General features: G+C 30.6%; 1 protein-coding gene across 1 annotated transcript in view; it reads right to left on the reverse strand.

The window, feature by feature from the left end:
* LOC124367843 overlaps positions 1 to 22,559 on the reverse strand; it is a 95,518-nt gene that overhangs the window by 39,088 nt on the left and 33,871 nt on the right. Inside the window, exon 8 of the mRNA XM_046824997.1 lies at positions 18,857 to 19,002. Coding sequence (XP_046680953.1) covers positions 18,857 to 19,002 — 146 coding nt within the window. The remainder of the gene's footprint in view (positions 1 to 18,856; positions 19,003 to 22,559) is intronic.

Here is a 22,559-nt window from a genome sequence, read left to right on the forward strand (position 1 = left end):
ATTAAAAGAACTTGTAGAGTCTTTTGCAGAAAGAACGAAAACTGCACACGTGTACACACAAAAAACGAAAAAAATAAGGGATTACATATTTAATATAATTACGAAAGATATTGAAAAGAAAGTAAAAAATAAACAAACAGAGAGTTTTCATCGTTTTTTTATGACATTTTTCCCATATTATACGTTCTTTCAAGATAATCAAGACTTAATTGATGAATTTCTTAGGAATTTTTGTGAGTATCAAGATTTATCAACACAATTCATTAAAGAGCATTATAGAATTTTTCTTATAGAATATAGCCACATTTTGTGTGAAACAAAAGGTATTTACTGTAGATAATATTCATGTGATTCCTATGAAGAAAGACACCAACTATGGTTATCAAAACAGTACTATGAAGTGGGAGGGACTGCAAGTTTTAGACTTTATTCTACAAAGTTAATTGTTATAATTTCTTTATCTTTTATAGTCTTCTTTCCAGTAACAATCAAGTGTAATTTTTCATTTTTGTTTAATTCTTTAATCTTTTTCTCATCCAAAACAGTTCAAAAATCTGTTCGGCAAGTGTACTTTACAATCTTCCAACTCGGCAATTATTGTAAACCCGAATTTATCTTTCATTTTCTCCAAATTCAAGATTCTATGTTTCTTCCTTTCTTTCCAATTCATTTAACTTCTTATACTCTTTAAACTTACATTCTCCAATATCATTTAACTCCTTCAAGAACTCCATTTAAATAGAAAAAATTCAAAGTCAAAAAGTGCAAAACCATTTCTCGGTCGACCTTTTCTCCTCCCCTCTGTCTCTTTCTCTCTCCCTCTCTTTTTTATGCCTATGACACGATCACTTCTGCCGTTTATAGGCTAGGATCTATATTCAGGCTAGAGAGAGAGAGAGAGAAGAGCGAGATACGGATAGAGAAATGGTTCCGGAATACGATCTGAATACTTCTGAACTTGGTGTTTCTCCGCTATGGGCCACTCGCATTGAAAACAGTTCAGAAGTAAACTTCCTAACCGACCAAACCGAATTCGCGGACATATGATACTCAGCAAACACAATACAACAGCCCATCGAGAAGTAAAAATTTAAGAAATTAATTTAAAATATAATTTGAAAATTACAAGTAACAAAATGTACGCATATTTAAAATAGGTTAAAATTATCTAACATTTTGAAAAAAGAAAATGTTATAATAGTAAACGGGAACACAATTTTTATTCTTAAAAGCAAATCTGCATTACCGACATTTTAGTTCCGAAAAGATTGCGCTGTGTGTATCAATGACAGTCGAGGTGTGCTACTACAGACCGACCATCACGATAATCGCTTCGCCTGCGTCATATCCGTAGTGATATCACGCCGTGAGAGGCGCAATCGTTGGTTTTACAAGCACCATTAGTTAAATAAAATTTTTCTATCTAAATGGAGCGCGATAAAATATCATGTCCGTTCTGCAAAAAAGAAATTTTAAGAAAAAAAACTATGATCGCCATTATAATTCTAAAAGTCACGAAAAAAACAAGCAAATTTACGATAATGAACTAAATTATTTAAGACAATGGGCTAGAGAAAATAAAATTGCCGATCACGAAAACATGTTTAATATTGAGAAATTACGTGAATTAAAGAGAAATTTCAAAGTTGAAAAGAAAAATCTCGACCTATTTAATGATGAAAAACTTCATTCAATAGCTGAAAAGTTGGCTATCGGTACTAACGATAAAACCAAGTCTGAAATGATCGAAGAAATTGATAAAAACTCTTAAAGTAAAATCCGAAAATATCATTGATGTAGAAGTTTTATCCTCAATACACGGTCTTTTCAAGCAATACATTTTAACAAACTTGAACGACAATTCCATGTCAATTTACAAATATCTTTCAATTATGCGGTCAGAAAATTAAAAGTTTAATCGAGAAATTTCAAGAAAATGTTAAAAATATGAAGGGCTATCTCTCTTTGGAATGTGAATACGAACGAACTTTAGTGAATGGTGAACCGCAAACATGTCTAATGTATTTTTACTATCAAAGCAGACGAAATCTTTGACGTAAACGACTTTATTACTAAGCAATTTAATAAATTAACACATCGAGAACAAACGAATAATCCAAATAAAAGGTTCCGGATGGACATTTAAAAGTTGTAAACAACTAGTTTTGAGCCTTAACAAACACGAAATGATGAATGCAGGATCATACATCGATTTACCAAAGAATATCAAAGATAAAAAAGCTTGTATAAAAATATAAAAAAATAGAGATGATTTTTGCTTTATTTACTCAATAAGATGTGCTATTGAAAAACCCAGAAAGAGGACTGTGAACGTGTAAAGCAATACGAAAAATTTGTGAATGACGAAATATTTTCAGGTTTTGAGTATCCAATGTCTCTGAAAGATATACAAATATTTTGAAAAAACGAAGCTACAATTCCAAGTATAAGTATCCAAGAATGTCTATCAATGTCTACAGTTTTTGATGAAAATATTAACATTGTTCCGTTACAAATTTCTGAAAAAATATGACGCTGAAACAAACATTGATTTATTGTATGTTAAACAAGATGATAAATCTCATTATGTTTTGATAACCGATTTAAATAAGCTTGTTTCTTCGCAGTTGTCTAAACATAAAGAAAGAAAATTTTTGTGTAGAAGATGTTAAGCCATTTTTACAAATCTGGAGATTTAACAGATCACTTAGAAATTTGTAAAAATCATGAAGTTTGTAAGCCAATTATGCCATTCCAGGTCAAACAACTAAATTTACTAATTATCAAAAGAAATTTAACCATCCGTACGTAATTTATATGGACTTTGAGAGCATATTAGAAAAAAATTCCGACATGCAAGAACAATCCACAAAGATCGACTACAACCAAGATTCAGAGGCACATTCCTTATGGTTTTACTCTATATTTAGTGTCGAATGTGACCAATCGCATGTACAAACCGATATGTTATCGTGCCAAAAATGAAGAAGATTTGAAAAAACGTCCGACAAAATTGTTTGAAGAACTCAATAAATTATTCGAAATACATAGCGAAAAAAATATAATTCTAAGAACATGAAACCTATGAAATTGAACAGAAGAAGAAGAAATTTCGTATCAAAATTCAAACGTTTGTCATATCTGTGAATGGTCTGCTTATGATGTTGGGTCAATTCAGTATGGTTTTACTCCTGATAGTTGGACAAGATAAGAGTTATAATAAAGTAAGAGATCATTGTCATTTAATCGGCAAGTTTCGAGGCGCAGCTCATGCATGTTGCAATCTAAATTTGAAATTTCCTCAGAATATTCCCGTTTTCTGCCACAATATGTCAAATTAACGATACTCATTTGTACATAAAAGGAATTGGCTAAACAATATGGAAATGTTGATTTGATTGCAAACACCGATGAAAAATATATAAATTATTCTGTAAATTCTGGATATGGCTATGAATTCGAAGGTGATAAGCCAAGAAAATTCATCAAGTTTTCGTTTGTAGACACGTTCAGATTCAATGGCCTCGTCTATAGAAAAGTTAGCGAAAAATTTAAAGAAAGAAGACTTCAAAACATACAAATCATTTTATACAAGATGGACTGAATGAGATAATAGAAAGACAGCCAAATGACGACGACGAGATTTTTAAAATTCTATCTGGAAAAGGAATATTTCCCTATGAATTTATCGACAGTATTGAAAAACTTGATTACACAGAAGAATTGAGAATTCAAGATTTCTATTCACTTTTGACAGATGAGAGGCATATCTGAGAAAGATTTTCAACACTACTTAAATGTTTTGGAACAAATTAAAAGAGAAAAATCTTGGAAATTACTCTGATTTGTACAATATCCAAGATGTTTTATTGCTTGCTGATATATTCGAAAATTTCAGAAACATTTGCCTTAATTGTTATAAACTCGATCCAGCACACTATCTAACAGCTCCCAGTCTCGCATGGGGACGCAATGTTAAAATTAACGAAAATTGAGCTTCAGCTAATTAACGATTTATAATATGTATTTGATGATTGAAAAAGGCATTCGCGGGGGCATTTCTCAGTGTATTAAACGATATGTGAAAGCAAATAACAAATATTTGAAAGATTTCGATAAGACAAAGCCCGAAAACTATTTGTTATACGTTGATGCTAATAACCTTTATGGGTATGGCCTAATGCAAAAACTGCCGTTTAGTGATATCAAGTGGATGGATCCAAAAACTTACACAAACTGAAGAATGGAAAGAAACAATTTTGGAACTCACTGGCGACGAAGATTATGGCTATATTCTCGAAGTTGATCTTGGATATCCAACGAATTTACACGAACATCACAAGGATTTACCTCTTGCTCCAGAACATTTTTAAAAACAAACTTTGCACAACTCTACTGGATAAAACTGAATACGTTGTTCATTCGAGAAAATTTGAAGTTCTATTTGGAACAAGGTATGAATTTTGAAACATGTGAATAGAGTTTATTGCATTCGATCAGAAGCCTTTTATGAAAGAGTACATTGATTTTAATACTAATATGAGGACCAAAGCTACAAGTGACTTTGAGAAGGATTTTTATAAGCTGATGAACAACTCAGTTTTTGGAAAAAGTATGGAAAATGTGCGAAATAGATGCGATATTTAGACTAGGAAATGAAGAATTTTCAATGAACAGGCCAAGAAAACGAACTTCAAAAAGCTTCACTATCTTTGACGACAACTGTATAGCGAGTCACATGTATAAACAAAAGGTTAAATTTAACAAACCGATCTACATAGGATTTTCAGTTCTTGACCTATCAAAATTGCTAATGTACGAGTTTTATTACGATAAATTAAAGAGGTTTGATCCAGATTTGAATCTGTGTTACATGGATACAGACAGTTATTTTCTAGAATTGAAACGTGATCCTTTTAAAATTATTAAAGAAAATATAGATGACTTTGATACAAGTGATTAATCCAAAAGATCATGAATGTTTCACTACTAAAAATAAGAAGGTAATAGGGAAATTCAAAGATGAGTTAAATAGCGAAGTTTTAGAAGAATTTTGTGGTTTAAGGTCTAAAGATGTACTCGTACAAATATCTAGATAAAAACCCAGTTAGGTGTAAAGGGATTAAGAGAAGCGTTGTAAATAAAACAATAAATATCGAAAACTTGAAGAGATGTTTGTTCGAAGATAAAGAAGAATTTAGGGAGATGACAGTCATCAAAAGTTATAAACATGAGTTGTACACTGTTACCATAAACAAGCTGGCACTGAACGCTAAAGATGATAAGAGAATTGTCCTAGAAAATAAGATCGATACAGTACCGTATGGCTATAAAAATGAAGCAAAATCTGATATATTAGACGAATTAAAATAAACTTGGAAACTTTGATATGTAAATGGGAAGATGATTTAATTCACTGTCACAAGTGTAAAAAGAAAAACGAAAAATATAGATTCAAAAAATCGTTCAAACTCAAAATGGATTGTATAGAATTGCTGCAAAATGTTCAAAATGTAAGACAAACAAGAGTAAGTTTTTAAAGAATCCAAATCCCAAAACCTGTTAAGCAAGAATTGAAGAACTAAAGATGAGATAGAGATTGAAGCTAGAGAAAATTCATGCACCGGTACGAAAGAAGTTTAAAAGAGAAAAATTATAACATTAGGAATTGACGATTTATGGGCAGCAGATTTAGTTATAATGTCTAACTATTCAGATCAAAATGATGGATTTAAGTAATATGTTAAATGTTATTGATACTTTCTCAAAATATGCTTGGTCAAGAGCTATCAAAAGAAAAAAACGGCAAGGATGTTTCAAAAGCTTTCGAAGATATAGTAAAAGATGCCATAAGGATCAATCACAAACCTCCAAACCTACTTCATACAGATAAGGGTTTTAGAGTTTAAAAATAAAGAATTTAATGATGTTTTGAGAAAATACGACATCAAGATTTATCATACTGAAAACGAAGAGAAATCAAGTATTGTAGAGAGATATAAAACAGAACTCAAAATGAGAGAATGAAAGTAATTTTTTGAGATTTAATTAAAAACTTTAAATGGATCGATATTCTTCAAAAAATCGTAAACAATTATAACGATACAGTTCACAGCACAATCAAAATGAAGCCCAAAGTCGTAGATAAAGATGCAGAAAAGGAGTTATTAGAGACCGTTTTCAAGTATGTTCCACCAGAAATTCACACGAAAACTAAATTTAAAGTCAATGAACATGTAAGAAATTGTTAGTAAAAAAAAACAACATTTTCGAACAAATATAAGAACAAATTGGGTCAAGAGAAATCTTTGTGATTTATCAAATTAATAACACAGATCCTGTAACTTATAGTATAAAAGATTTAAATAATGAAGAAATAAGTGGAAGTTTTTACGAATATGAATTGAGAAAGTCAAAGCTATAATTTTTTGTATATAAATGGGCGCATCAAAAGAAATGTACAAAGTGCAAAGAATTTAAAGATTTAAATTAATTTTATAAAGATAAAAATAGGAAAGATGGAATGCATTATAATTGCAAAGATTGTGAAAGGGAATATCATAAAGAATTATATGATAAAATAGAAAAATTAACTTTGGAAGATAAAAGAATGTCTTAAATGTAAAGAAACTAAAAAAATTTCAGAGTTTAATAGTGATCACTATAGTAGAGATAAGAAAGACTCATATTGTAAAGATTGTGTAAAGAAGAATCACCATAGATTATATTATGAAGATACTCAATGTGAATGTGGAAGAACTATAAAATGGTTAAATAATTATCAAAAACATTTACAAACAAAATATCATAATTCAAGAGTTTAACATTTTCATTGTGTAATAATTTTTTCTATATAAAATGGAGTCTCAAAAGAAATGTACAAAGTGTCAAGAAGAGAATAGAAAAGACTGTTATTGTAAGGAATTATACGATAAAATGAACAAATTAACTTTAGAAGAGGAAAAAGTGTTACTTTTGTAAAGAAATTAAAAATATTTCTGAATTTAATAACTGGCAGTATAGTAAAGATAGAAAAGATGCTTTTTGCAAAGATTGTGCTAAAAAAATTTTCAGCGAAAGTTATAAAAACGAAATGCCTTGTGAATATGAAAAAAAGATTTTACAATGGTTACCTAGTTATGCTAAACAATTTACAAACTAAATATAATAAATCGAGAGTTTTTAGTAAAATTTAGAAACATTTTCATCGTGTAATTTAGATATTCTATAAAATCAGTCGAGATTCTGCCATATTTGTAGTAAAATGATTTCCGTTGTATAAAATATTCAAAAGATTCTTTCATTTGGGTTGTAGAGATTTATACTATTTGGATCTCCTTGTCTTAATAAAAATTTCCATTTCTGGGTAATCAATTTCAAGTTCTTTCAATCTTTTCGGTATTTCTCTCTTTTGAGCTCTGATAACGTAATAAGGATATTCCCACATGTGATTCTTCTTAATTAATACAAAAACATGGTGTTTTTTCTTAGCAAAATCTTTACAAACAAGGTCTGGTTTCATTAAGTCAATTTTTACACTTTGTTTTGCGATTATTTCCGTTTTTATTTCATCTTTAATTTGCAAGTGTTTAACTTCGTCCTCTAAATATTTAATCTTGTTTTCAAGTTTGTACTCACCAAATTTACGAATACTTGGCAAAACTTCTTTTGTAACCCAATTTTTGAAGATTTTTTGCCTCACTTTTTTATGTGATCTCAAAATTAAAGAATAAAGTCCAGATTCATTGATAAAAAACAGTGTCAGGATGAAGATTGTTAAGGGGCCATTCGAATAGCCCCTTGTTTTTTAAGTAAAAAATATTGAATTTTGTCATCATCATCAACATTTAATTTAATTGCGTTTTTTGTTTTTTCATAACCTAATATTTCACAAACATCTTTAGCCTTAAACATTGATTTCGTCTACAATCGTTACAATGTCTTTATTATTGAATATAAGTTGATTATTTATTGGATCTACAACTGTCTCCATTTAGATAGAAAAGAAATTTTAACTAGTAATTTTTATTTTGAGAATAAAGCCCAGATTCATTAATGAAAACAGTGTTTTTTTGAAAGTTTGAAGGCGGGGGCGAATCACCCCTACCTTCAGAATGTATGTTTTCGAGCTTTTTTTATATTTTGGGGGGTCCATTTTATTCCTTTTTCAATCTTAAATATATTGTTGTTTTACTCTCATTATTTAATAAATTTCCCTCAGAGTCTTGAATAGTCAGAACGATTTTTTGAATTCTTTTCATATTTTTTCTAATTGGAATATAATCGATTTCATTCGGTTTTTTCACTGATTTTTGATCCATAAGCAACATTTGGGAAAAAAAGTGTACAAAATTTCAGATTCTTTGTGTAAATGTTCGGTATGATTTTCAAAACTAGGTTCAACGAGATTGCAGTGCACTTCAATTACATCGAACGGTCTAAATTTTGGTGTTTTTATTTCCTAAATATACCTGATTTGGCTCAATAGTTTCTTGAACAAACCCTAACAAATCTACACAATAATTGCTGAAAACATTATTCTTACTGGTGATTTTATTTGAATTTTTATTAGAGAGATAATTTTTTTTGCATTTCAAACTTGTTTTCGTCAAAGTTTAAAGATTTATCTGATTGTTTGAATGTTTTCAGATAATTTTTAAGGGAATTTTTAATTTGATCGAAAGTATAATATCCTTTGTTTAAACCATAATATTTTGTTACGTTCTTCTCACTAAATCCTATACAATAAGGAGAACTTTCACTAATATTTATTACAAAATTGTCAGAATAAAAACCGCTTAAACCGATAAAATAATTTGATTCTTCCTCTAAGTGTATAGGATGTTCCAAGTTTAAAACTAATTTAGAGCTTTCTGAAGTCAACTTGAACAGCTTCATTTTCGCAAGCGTTGCTTCAAGATGAAAATCTTCTATTTAAATGGAGAAATTTTTAAAGCAAAAAGATCAGATAAAACTTCAAACGTTTGAAGAAAATAAGAAAGATCAACCAATCAGATTGTTAATTGTTGGTTCAAGTGGATGTGGAAAAACAACTTTATTATTGAATTTCATCTACAATAGGTTGATTCCTTATTCCAATTTGTACGTCTTTAGTAAATCTTTAGAACAAGACGCCTATAAAAAATTACAAGAAAGATTTGAAAATATTGAGAAAAACTTAAACAAAAAAAATATCACATTTTTTTAATGCTTCTGAGGACATAGTTCCGTTAAGCGAATGTAAACCCAATTCGTTAATCGTTTTTGATGATTGTATTTTGGAAAATCAAGACGTTATTAAAGAATATTTCGTAATGTCTCGTCACAAAAATATCTCTTGTATCTATCTTTCTCAATGCTTTTCAAAGGTTGATAAACAAGTTATAAGAAATAACCTGAATATGTTGTGTGTTTTTAAGCAAGACGATCACTATTCGAGAAAGATTTACAACAATTATGTGGGATCTGATATGAGTTTTAACCACTTTAATGAATTGTGTGATAAAATTTGGAAAGAAGACTATGGATTTTTAACTATTAATCTAACTTTGAAGCCTAAAAATGGTAAATATCTGAATAAATTTTCTAATATAAATGCTGCTCAGTGGTCTCGATAAAATATTTGTTACAATTATTTTTATATTATCTTTACTTTTTATTTACATTATGAAAATAACAGAAAAACGGTAAATCTGTTCACGTTCCACGTTCACGTTCCACGTTCACGTTCCACGTTCACGTTCCACGTTCATGTTTCACGTTCATGTTTCACGTTCGTGTTTACGTTTCACGTTCATGTTTTACGTTCGTGTTTACGTTTCACGTTCGTGTTTCACGTTCCACGTTCACGTTTTACGTTCCGTGTTCACGTTTCGTGTTCACGTTTCCACGTTCCACGTTTCAAAATTTTCCTAAATAAATGGCGAACGTAACTTTCTGAAGCAAAAAAACTTGATCAAATAGAAAAGAAATTAATCAAAGAATTTAAAGAACAGATTCGAATTGATGAAAAAGAACAAGAATTTATTCAAAAAATTAATCAACCTGTAACATCTGCAATAAAAAATGTTGAGGGCAAAATTGAAAATGTTTTAAGCGATAATCAAAATTTGATGAATTTGGTTCCAGTTGTACGACAATTTGCTGATATTTCGATACCAGAATCTGAGTTTGAATTGCCAAAATTACCATCTTCAACACCATTTAGACCTCGAATCATTGAAGACTCTACCATAGTTGAACCAATAAGTCCTGGAACAACGGATATAATAATTGGTGAAATTGGTAAAAAATTTCTTCCTAGAGCAAAGGATGATAAATTTGGTTTGTATTGGGACAGAAAAAAGAAAAGTTTTATGATTGGAAATTTGCCCGTGAATTTTGAGCAAAATGATATCATTATTAATGAAAAAACATATGAAGGAACTCAAGGTTTATGGAGATTATTAACAGGCACTGATGTTCCAAAAGACGGTTTATATTCTGAAGAAGACTTGAAAAAGTATACTGAAATTTTATGGAAATCTGATTCAATTTACAAAAATAATGATCCATCAACTAAGAAACCAAAGTCAAGTAAAGGTAAAAAATATCTCAATTTGATTAAACCAATTTGGGAAAAAAGAATCGAAGGATCAGGTGTGAGAAAATACAGTGATAATAAGATTGAATACAGATATATCGACGATTTGACAAAACTCGATGGAATTATTAATTATATTTATGCTCAAGAGAAGGCTGGAAACAACAATTTTTTGAACGAAAAGAAAGCGATTAAAGATTTTATTTCGAACAAACTTGATGAAATGATTGAAAAACCTGATGGAATTAAATATTTAAAAACGAGTTTTGCCGGCAATAAGTTCATCTATGATTGAGGGTAGTGGACTTTTGAATGATTTTATCAACAATTTACCTTTTGAATTACACGTACCAACTTATCAGTATCTGGGGCCTGGCACAAAACTCGAAAAAAGACTAAAAAGAGGAGATCCTGGTATAAATAAATTAGATCAAGCTGCTATGGAACACGATATTTTTTATGCAAAACATAGAGACACAAATTCCAGACATATCGCAGATAAAGTTTTGCAAGATAAGGCAATGGATAGATTTTTATCAAAAGATGCTAGTTTAGGTGAAAGATTTGTTGCGCTTCCAACAGCTGGAGCAATGTTTTTGAAGAGAAAACTAGGAATGGGAATCGAAGAGAACTTGAAATTTTAACTATATAAATGGAGGTGAACGTAAACTTCAGCAAAAATCAGAAAGAAAAAATAAAATCCGCTTTTAAGAAGAAAATACCCGTTAGTATTCAATTTAAAATAGATCAACTAAAAAATGGCGAAGATAAGATATTTTTAACAAATAGACAATACAATAAACTCGAAAAACATAAGAAAAACAATAAAGGAACCAGAATAGAATTTTCTTATAATCAGTTGAAAGAACTTAAAAATGGTGGACTTTTGAAAGATTTATTAGATTTTGGAGAAAATATTCCAGTTGTTAAAAATGTTGTTCCTTATGTTCGTAAAGCTGCTCCAATCGTTAAAAAGGATGTGATTCCTATTGTTCGAAACATTTTAAATTGGTTAGATAAAGAGTTGGAAGATGTTACAGGATCTGGATTAGATGAAAAAACTTTGAATTACGTGAAATCAAACATTGAAAAAAAAATTTAAACCTTTAACATTCGGGGAATTGGAAGAAATCTGCAAAAATATTAAACATTTTAGAGGAATCTTCATGAGAGATACATTACCTGAAAAAGTTAAGAAATTTGAATGTGGAATTGTGAATTTAGACTCGATTATGGGAAGTGGAACGCATTGGATTTGTTATTATAAAAATGATAAGAATGCATGTTATTTTGATTCGTATGGAAGAATTGAGGACAAACCACCTATAGAATTGATTAAATATTTGAAAAAAATCAAGCGTCTACTACAATGATTCTCAGATTCAAGACTATAAAGATCCCCCAATTTGTGGTCATTTATGTGTTTTTGTGTTGAATGAACTGAGTACTGGTAAAGATTTTAAAGAAGTTGTTAACAAATTATTGCTTAATAAATATGGATTCACAAAATATTTTTGACGTATTTGGAACACAAATTATTCAAAATGTAGATAATAGTTTGAATTTTGATAGTTTGAGAAATGAGTTTGATAACAAGTTAGAAAATGTATTACAAAACCTTCCAGATTCAGATATGTTTGCTGTCGAGATTGAAGATTTTAAAGCAGAATATGATAACAAACTTGCAAATTTCATGAGTTCAAATGAAGTTGCTGATAAAATAAAAACATTGGAAAAAGAAGTTGATGATGGTGTAAAAAAATTATTTACCAATTTAATGTCTCACATCGAAAAAGCTGATGAAATTACTGAAGCGATCAAAGTTGAAAAGAATTATGTTAGTTTGGCTAATAAGAAAAGAATTGTCGGTGTTCGACCTGGTATTGACAAACATGATGTTGTTGTTAAAGAACAAATTTTAAAACCTCTAAAATTATCAGAAAACATCGATATTGTTGATTTACATGATCCGAATGTTAAAAATGCCTTAGATTTTAAAGGAAAAAGAATTAGCAGTGTTAGTAAAGGAATTAATCCATTTGATGTTGTTGTAATGATTCAATTAGAAGATCATATTAAAATGTTTAATGAACTAAACAAAAATTACGAGAATCATAAACAGCATGTTAAAGATTTTACAACAGAAGTCTATGAAAAACTTGAAGCGAGAAGTAAAAGATCTATAGAAAATTGTGATGAAAAATTTACAAATTTTGAGGAAAATTTCAATCTATATAAAGGCGATCTTTATGGAAAAATAACAAACTTTTTGGAAGATTTCGCTAAATTTCAAGAGGGTTTTAATGAAACCGATAGAAAAAATGGTGAAGTTTTTAAAAGAGTAGTTACTAATCAATCTTTACTTCATGATAAATTAATTAAACTAGAAGAAAACTTTGGCGAAATTAATGAAAAAGTTATAAAAAATAAGCAGTCTTTTGATAAGTTTAGTTTAGATGCCACAAAAACTTTTGAGAATATTGATCATAAACTCGTTGAATACAACGATTTATATCTCGATAAAGTAAATAAACTAGAAGAAAACTTTAATAAATTTAAAGAAGATGTTAATAAAACTTTTGAAAATATTGATAACAGATTTAATGGATTAGGCGGCTATGATGACTAATTTTCCTTATATAAATGGCGCTCATATATTGTGTGAGATGTAAAGAAAAAACTGCAACAAATGATATAAAATATTACGCAAATATCAATGGAGTTAAGAGAATTTCTGGAAAATGTGCTGAATGTAACGCAAAAAAGAGCCAATTTATAAAAACTTGATTTTGAAATTTTTTCTTAATAAATAGAGATGGCGGGACATTACAGTGCTTTCGATCTTTTTATCATGCAACACGAAAGAGATTTGAAAAAAGAACATTGGGATGACATTTCTCAAAAATATGAATTATCCGAAGATATGATGAGATTATACGTAAACAAATTGAATTGGTATAACATTGCTAAATATCAAACTCTGTCCCCAGAGTTCATTCAAGAAAATATACATTATCAATTAAAAGATCATATGTCTGTTCTTTGTCTCTATCAACACTTGAGTATAAAGTTTTTGGATGAAAATAAAGATACAGTTGATTGGAACAATATTATAGATAGCGGTTACTATCCTGTGCAAATTTTATTGAAATATGTGACCGAGATCGCAAAATTTAAGGAAGAGAATCCTGAATATGACGAAGTAGATCATTAAAAATGACTCTAATCTTTTTAATTATTTTACTAAAATTTATATCTTTTCTTATAAAAACGTACATTAGATCGATGAAAAAATGATACACGATGTTTAAAATTTCTAAATTTTCTCTTATTAAATGGCGGACTACAGAAAATATGCTAGTGATATTGAAAGGGCGGAGTTTAAAAATTTCTATCCAATTAGTAAACAACATTTGAATGAACCGAATAAAAGAACTGAGTTTAATATTGATTTTGGAGATAACTTTTGCTCGTCTAACTTCCAGTTTTATATTTCTGGAACTTTAACAAAACAAGATGGTCAAGCATATCTTGGAACTGATAATGTTAGATTAATCGATAATTTTATACCGTTTTTATTTTCTAAGATTGAAGTAAGAAAACACAATAAATTGATAGAAGAAGTCGAAAACTGTGGCCAATTAAGCACAATTAAAGGAACTATTTCGTATTCAAAAAGTGATGTTATTTCTCAAACTTCTAATGGCTTTGAATCAGATTTTAAATTTGGTGTTTTTGAAGCAGCTGGAAATTTATCTCATTTTGGATTAGGATTTTTTGAAAATGTTACTATTCCGATCTATAAAGGAGGATTTTATCTAAGTTTTATAAGAGCAGAAGACGATGATGTGATTCTGAAGACTGCAACTGGAAATGTTATGCCTGTTGATGGAAAAATAACAATTACAGATTTTTTTATTAGAGTTCCAATGATTGATTATAAAATCACGAGTAAAATAAGGTTGATTGATGAAATTACAAAAAGTCAAAACATTATGTTTAATTTTCTAGATTGGCAATGTATTGAACAAAAAGGTATTTCCGGAACAACTTATTCGTTCGATATTACAAACATTTATAGAAATATCTTCAATCCCAAGTTCGTTATTATAGGTTTTCAAACAGATAGACAGAATAATCAAGAAAGAAATCCTTCAAAGTTTGATAGTTTGGATGTAAAAAATATCAGAGTAAAATTGAACGGTTCTTATTATCCAGATGAATTACAAAATTTAAACATTTCCGGAGGTCTTTTCAGAATCATGTATCAGATGTATCAAGATTTTAAGAAAGTTTACTGTAATAATAAGGAAATGTATTACAATCCTAAAGAATTTTTAGCGAATAGACCTATTTATGTCATTGATACAACAAAGAGTTTGACAAATATTTCTGGTTCAAAGAACGATATAATTATCAATATGGATTTTCAAAAAGCTGTTACAAACGCGATTTGTTATGTTGTTGTTGTCTCTGAGAAATTTTTAGCCTATGATGTGATTAAGAACGATATTAGAGAAATTCAGTAAAAATCACGTTATTTTCACTATTATTCATCGGATAATTTTAAAACTTTACAGAATTGTTAAAGACATTGATATAAGTATTCATTTTTAATTTCAAAAGAATATCTTAAAAAATGGGGATGATATTAACAAAAAACTATTCCAAGGTCATCTTAAGGGTTGGACCGGAAGTTATGATTTTAAAAAATACTTTAATATTTACTGATCCTATATACCAAATTTCAGCAAAAAAGCTCCAATAGTTCTCGAGATATAAGAGTTTTAAGATAAGGGATGATTGGGGTAGTTTTTGAAAATTTTGTTATTTTCATGAAATTTTAAGTTGAACTCGCTTGTTTTTGAAGTTTCAGATTTTTCTGATAATTTTTTTTTATTTTTTTATGAATATTAAGAAATAGGGGATGATTTCACCCTTATGGATAAGTTAAGTCGAAAGAGTTAAGTATTTACTATATGTGTACCAAATTTCATTAAAATCGGTTGAGTGGTTTTTGAAATATAAAATTATTAATAAACTTGTAAACTAGCACTCCTAATTGAACAACTTATATAGCAGAGATATAGCTTATATCTTTCGAGACTCTCCGTAGCTCAGTTGGTAAGACGCTTGCCTTCAAAGCCTGAGGTTCTGGGTTCAAATCCCAGAGCTTCAGGCGCGCTTTTTATTGAGGAAGACATGGTTGTCGTTCAGTGGTTGGGGACAAGTCTTTACACGAGTGGCCATAGTGTAATGACTATAGAACAAGCCGAGTAATGACAACTGTGGTTGGCGCGCCATTTGCTTCCTCACCTTTCCACTTCATTCCTTAATTCCTTCTCTTCCTTAATTCGTACATTCCTTCTCTTCCTTAATTCGTTCATTACATTCATCATTCACATCATTCATTAATACAACATTACACTTACAAAACACCCGACACAAATTCCCTAATTGTATCTCTCCATCAACTTCTACACAGTAGTTACCAAAGAAAAATGAGACTTGGGAACAAAAAAATTCCAGAGTCTAAGACCCGAATTACAGCTCCTAGCCATTAACTTGGTTGGACAGTAGCAGTGCAGGGCCAAGTCTCTAAACAATAGACACCGTAGAAGTTGAATGTGATGTGATTCCCCATAGCGCAAACACGCACACTAACAACACTACACCAAAGACACAATCATTCATTTTGTCTTTTACAATAATTGATGATGTTCATATTATTCTCTTTCATTCCTTCTAAAACTTCAAAAATATACTCTTTCGCTGATGAAAAATCTCGATTTCTTCCGGAATAATCTTTGTAATCATAGACAAAATATCCTAAATAGTTGAATAATAAAATAAAATCATTTCTTTTTATCTCGGTAGTTGAAATATAAACATAAACATTTGCGTTGAAAAATTTATATCTCGGCAGACTTAGTTCCATAATCTCCATTTATAAAAAAATCTTTTTGTTTAAATGGAAGAGTATAATGCCAACTGTTACAAGTGTTCTAATAGAGGAGAAATTATCGATAAAAGATATTTAGTTTGTAGAGGTTGTAATTTAATTTTGTTAGAAAGACCTAAACCTAAGAAATTTCGAAATAAATTAACACATTTGAATAACCTGCTTACAAAATTGCAATATGGAGACAAGAAGCAAACAAAATTTGTTACAGAATTTAGAAAACAGAATAAAAATTTTTACTTATCTCTTGGAACCATTGACAAAATTATTTTCCTTTTCAAAGAATACATTAGGTTTGTAGGTATCGATACACACGTTTATTATGAAAAGATATTACCTGTATTTTTTCATTATCTGGATGTTGAATTTGTTTATGATTTTGAACCAGAAATCCTCGATGATTTTATAGTACATTTGGAGAAATTAAACGAAGAACCTCTTGAAAAGAATGCGGTTTTACTCACATTCTCCCCGACTTCTCGAGTGAAGGTTAGCGAATTTCATTTTTTCCGTCTTTAAATTTTTTCTATTTAAATGGAGTTCTTGAAGGAGTTAAATGATATTGGAGAATGTAAGTTTAAAGAGTATAAGAAGTTAAATGAATTGGAAGAAAGGAAGAAACATAGAATCTTGAATTTGGAGAAAATGAAAGATAAATTCGGGTTTACAATAATTGCCGAGTTGGAAGATTGTAAAGTACACTTGCCGAACAGATTTTTGACTGTTTTGGATGAGAAAAAGATTAAAGAATTAAACAAAAATGAAAAATTACACTTGATTGTTACTGGAAAGAAGACTATAAAAGATAAAGAAATTATAACAATTAACTTTGTAGAATAAAGTCTAAAACTTGCAGTCCCTCCCCACGTCATAGTACTGTTTTGATAACCATAGTTGGTGTCTTTCTTCATAGGAATCACATGGAATATTATCTACAGTAATACCTTTTGTTTCACACAAAATGTGGCTATATTCTATAAGAAAAATTCTATAATGCTCTTTAATGAATTGTGTTGATAAATCTTGATACTCACAAAAATTCCTAAGAAATTCATCAATTAAGTCTTGATTATCTTGAAAGAACGTATAATATGGGAAAAATGTCATAAAAAAAACGATGAAAACTCTCTGTTTGTTTATTTTTTACTTTCTTTTCAATATCTTTCGTAATTATATTAAATATGTAATCCCTTATTTTTTTCGTTTTTTGTGTGTACACGTGTGCAGTTTTCGTTCTTTCTGCAAAAGACTCTACAAGTTCTTTTAATTCTGTTTCATTTAAAGACGGTATCAACTGTTGTTGAGAATAAACCGGCAATTCACTGAATTCATCTTTGTTGCACTGTTTTAATGCTAGAAATTGTAGAGACTTTGGTGAGTTCATGTTGTTTATTTAGTAGAAAAGTTTTTTATTAAAGTATGTTTTTAGTAAAAATGTTTTAAATTGATTAAATTTTATTAAGATTTCGAAGATTTTTCCTTTATTCGTAGCAGATTTGACAACATTTTACAAAGCACAGCTTAAGAAAGTAGAAGCAAACAGCTATAGATTTGGTTAATTTTTCATTCCTCAGAGTAGATAGTAATGTGCCGATCCTGGATCGCTTTTGGAGACGAACGACTGTAGATTCGGTTAATTTTTCATTGAGATTTGCTGTGTTATTTCTCAGCTTCCTTTATGGTACATTGAACAGTATTTTACATTGCTTTTCGGTTGGCTCCGAAAGTGCGCCAGGAACCCCATATTACTATCTACTATTATATATACATACTTTTTTAGATGAAATAACTATAATTATATTTACAGCAACTTATATATAGAAGGAGATTTAAGACAAATAAAAAGAGTGCTACAATAAAATATAGTAATACTGAAAAGCCTAACTGGACTTCCTGTGTAGGCCTGCCAACGTAGAATTAAATTCAAACTCTAAATATGTACGGAATAAGAAATAATGTAATGAAAATAAAGAAATACATGTGTATATAGTTTTTAAGGAGAAGCCGATCCCCTTTTAAGCCTTATTCTGCCCGTCCTCATGGGCCACTGGCCTGTCCGAGGATCTTATCAAACAGAATAAGGGGGAGAGTCGATTCAGTACAAGGTCGATGGTACTGATAAAAAGTGAAACGGTCACAGACAGGATACGAACCTGCGCTATCTCTAGCTCAGACCCAAAGTCCAACATCTTAGCCGCTCGACCATCGGAACTCCCTATTGCTTCCTTAAGTGTTACTGTGCTATGTGGTAAAATGTTAACATTGATATATGTATGTTGTACGATACTACAGGAAATGATTGGACAATTTACCGTCTCAGGGCTGATTGTTACATCCTTCTCTTTGTGCTTGAACGTTATGTGTGGCCAACCATTCACGTTCACCACTGGATATGGCCAAAACTTGGTTATCTCCCTCACGTGACTGCTGTGTCTACGTCCAACAAGTCGTAAAATCTCTGCAAACAAAGCCGGTGTAAGTGAACGTATGAAGGTGGATAAAAAGATGGATATTTCATACTAGAAGGCACTAATACATAATTTACCCTATAACAAAAAATCCTTCAAAAATTGATTGTCATTATTCTAAAATTATTCCCGTGCATTCGTTATTTACAGAGTGCATAAACGTAATGGTAATAGTGTAGTAATTATATTAACTCATTGACAATAAACTAAAAAGCATTGAAAAGAACTAGAAAATATAAGACAACACCACCTCAAGACACAAAACAAAAATTTATTTGCACAAAACACAGCACTTTTTCGAACTAAATATCCAACACTTTTAAAAAACATACAGATAAAACTGTCACTCACAGAACAAGCAAAAAACTATCCCAAATTTTAGGAAACCCTAAATACAACATTTTAAATGAAAATAAAACAGGAATTTATAAAATTGGATGCGTTAATTGTAACAAGATTTATATTGTACAAACAAAAAGAACAATAAAAACACGATTAAAGAGCATATATCACACACAAAATACGGAAGAGGTGACAAATCTGCTTTAGCCAACCACTGCATTGAATCAGGACACTAAACATTAATTAAAAATCTAAAATTAATAAAATAATTAACAAAACCAACGAAGTTAAATGCTCGGGAAACACTACACAAAAACAGAAATAAAGAAAAACTCACGAACAATGAAGAGGGCCCTATTGAAAATTCCAATCTTCTTTCTTTTCAATGTATTCAAAAGTTAAACTTTAATCATATTTAATTTATCATACTGGCTAAAATATTCCCAAAATTTTAGCATTTGCATATTTAAAGCATATGATATTTTAATATTAATTGAAAAAAACATTTTGTAAATATTTATTTGTGGAGTCGCCTGATGACGAAACCTTTGGTTTCGAAAGGCCTCATCCAACAAATAAACGATTTGGAAAAAGTATTGTTTTTATTAACTTAGTTATATTTATAAAAATTAATGTTCATGTTTTTACTTAAAAAGGTAAAAGGTCTGAGCAAAGAAGATCAATGAATAGCATAAATCGTACTCGAGTTGGACTATATTCTTTGTATGAATTGAGAGACATAGAGACTTACTGCTAATTTAGAGAAATTTAGCTGTCCATAAAGACAAATTAGGCACTAAAAGGACCCGAAAATTTAGAGCTCCTGTTTTAACGTACTATAGGAGAGGAGACCGTGTGGTGCGAGGTTAACAGCGACATGTATTGTCACGTGTGTTTAACACTTTTAGAATAGGGGAATACTTAGAGGTTGACCTGGAGGTAATATCTAACTTGTTCCATCTCCCATCTCTATCAGCTCGAAGAACCATCATTTATTCGGTTTTCCTGTATAAGATCTTGAAGTAAATGATCGAATGTCCAGCAATTCTTCAAATGATAGATCTACATGAACATCGTCGCAATTGAAGCAGTATTCAGCTGTTTGCTAAACGTCACCACCACAGCAACTACTCATGCCACAGCGCGATACGGAGGATGTTGAGAACTGCCAACTGAGTATATCCTGATGTGGAATCTTCGATCCATCACCTCACACCTTCAGGAGGGACTCCATGCAGCTATCTTGAGAAGATACCCTAATTAACACCCGAATTTGAAGTGCTGTGTGATTCATGGTGTTAGGTGGTGCCCTTGGAGGGCCACATTAGTTTCAGTGATACCATCTTGTTGGGATCCCGGAAGACCCACACTGCCATTGTCTTCTTTTCTCGTAATTAATTTATTTTTGTTACACATACATTGTTATCATTGTTGTTGTCTATCATTACTAGTATTATTACTGCTATATCTTGGTTATCGTTATTGTTATTTTATTACCTCGCTTTTTGTTGTTACTGTTATTTTTACTGTTATTATCATTCTCTTTGTTATTACCTGGTTAGTATTGTTATTGTTATTATACTTATATACATTTTTTATAGTTGATAATGTTCATAGGTAACACTATTTTGTTATATTATTGCTGATTTAGTAGAGTTTTAGTATTAGCCTTCTTCTTGGTTGGATCATTTATGATGCCGATGTGAAATTGTGTATTGCCGTATATTAAATAAATAAATAGGTCGGTAACATCCTAATGACATTCACAAATTATGCTAATGATGCTAATTATGAGTAGATACTGATAGTCGGTTTGAGGTTATTAATTCCTGAAATGGTCACAACATGAGTATAGAGGTATTAAATTATACCAGGTTGGTAGACCTGTAAACAAATGATCAACAGTAAAATATTTAGCTCTATAAAAATATCTAAATTTGTGACACTTCAAGTACATAAACACTATTTTAAAGTTTCGCGGCAAAAGGTTTTAGTGTTTGACATTTCCGGGAAAACGTCCACAGTGCGGCACGCAAGTGAGTTTTCCACCTAAATAACTCTGTCAGTCGTGTTTCTAAATATAGACATTGATAACGCTGTCGGAGGAGTCCGGTTCAGTAGCGACGTCTGAGTTCGCGCATGCGCACTGAGCGTCCAGGTGCGACACCGGCGGGGACAGGATTCTCCCGCATTTTCCCCTGTTGCTGTGCACGGCGGAACGGCGCGGCGTCGCTGTGAATTAACACGAACGCCTTCCGTTTTTACTCAGGGAATTAAGACTGTTTCATGCATTGCGGTGATAGCGGCGGCAAAAGTTGAAGGAGTTTCACTTTCCCAGAATTAGCTAGTCCGCCTAGAATCAAGTTAAACAATTACTCTTATTTGTTACCTGTTGTGCTATTACCTGGCACTACACACCAGTCTTGGTGTCACATACTCAGCAATTTCAGCCGCAAGAAAATACTGCATTTGAAAATGATGACTCGTAGGGTACGGGGAAACCTAATGCGAGGGGGCCAAGATGGAATCCTCAATCTGAAGGAAGACTTACTAAATGAAGAGGTCATTGATCAAGCCGTCCATCTGTATGGAATATTAAATACAATATCGGATAAATACACAACTGATGCCATCGTAGATCTAATCCCCCACCTAATGACTTTATTAAATCAGCTTGATAAAACAATAAAAGCAAAAAATGACCTTACAGAGAATCTTACAGAAATTAGTGATGAAATCTGTCAACTCAAAAGATGTTTAGAAAATGAAAAGATGAAACGAAAACAAGATTTAGAAGAGTCTCTAGTAATGGAAGGGATGGTTGACACTGAGCTTGCTAAATTGAAAGAAGAAGTTGACAATCTAGAGAAGCAAAAACATGTTTTGAAGCAAGAAAACGACTCACTAAATAAAAAAATTGTTACATTACAATCCGAACACAATAAATTGGAAATAAATTTTAAACTACTAAATGGAAAAAATGCCAAGAATAATGAAACTTCTGAAAATAAATCGATCTTTCTAACGCCAAGAAGAACATTCAGACAACAAAATGGATCCCCAAAACGATTTACACTTGAAACATCAAATCAGTTTTCTTCTTTGGACAGAGATAATTCCCCAGCGCAAAAGGATCGTCAGGACTGTAAGGTTACTACCAAAGCGCAAGTTCATCGATCTGAAAATGCCCCACCACCATCTGTAA

The sequence above is a fragment of the Homalodisca vitripennis genome, chromosome 8 (assembly GCF_021130785.1).
Source record: "Homalodisca vitripennis isolate AUS2020 chromosome 8, UT_GWSS_2.1, whole genome shotgun sequence".
Classification (NCBI taxonomy): Eukaryota; Metazoa; Arthropoda; class Insecta; order Hemiptera; family Cicadellidae; genus Homalodisca; species Homalodisca vitripennis.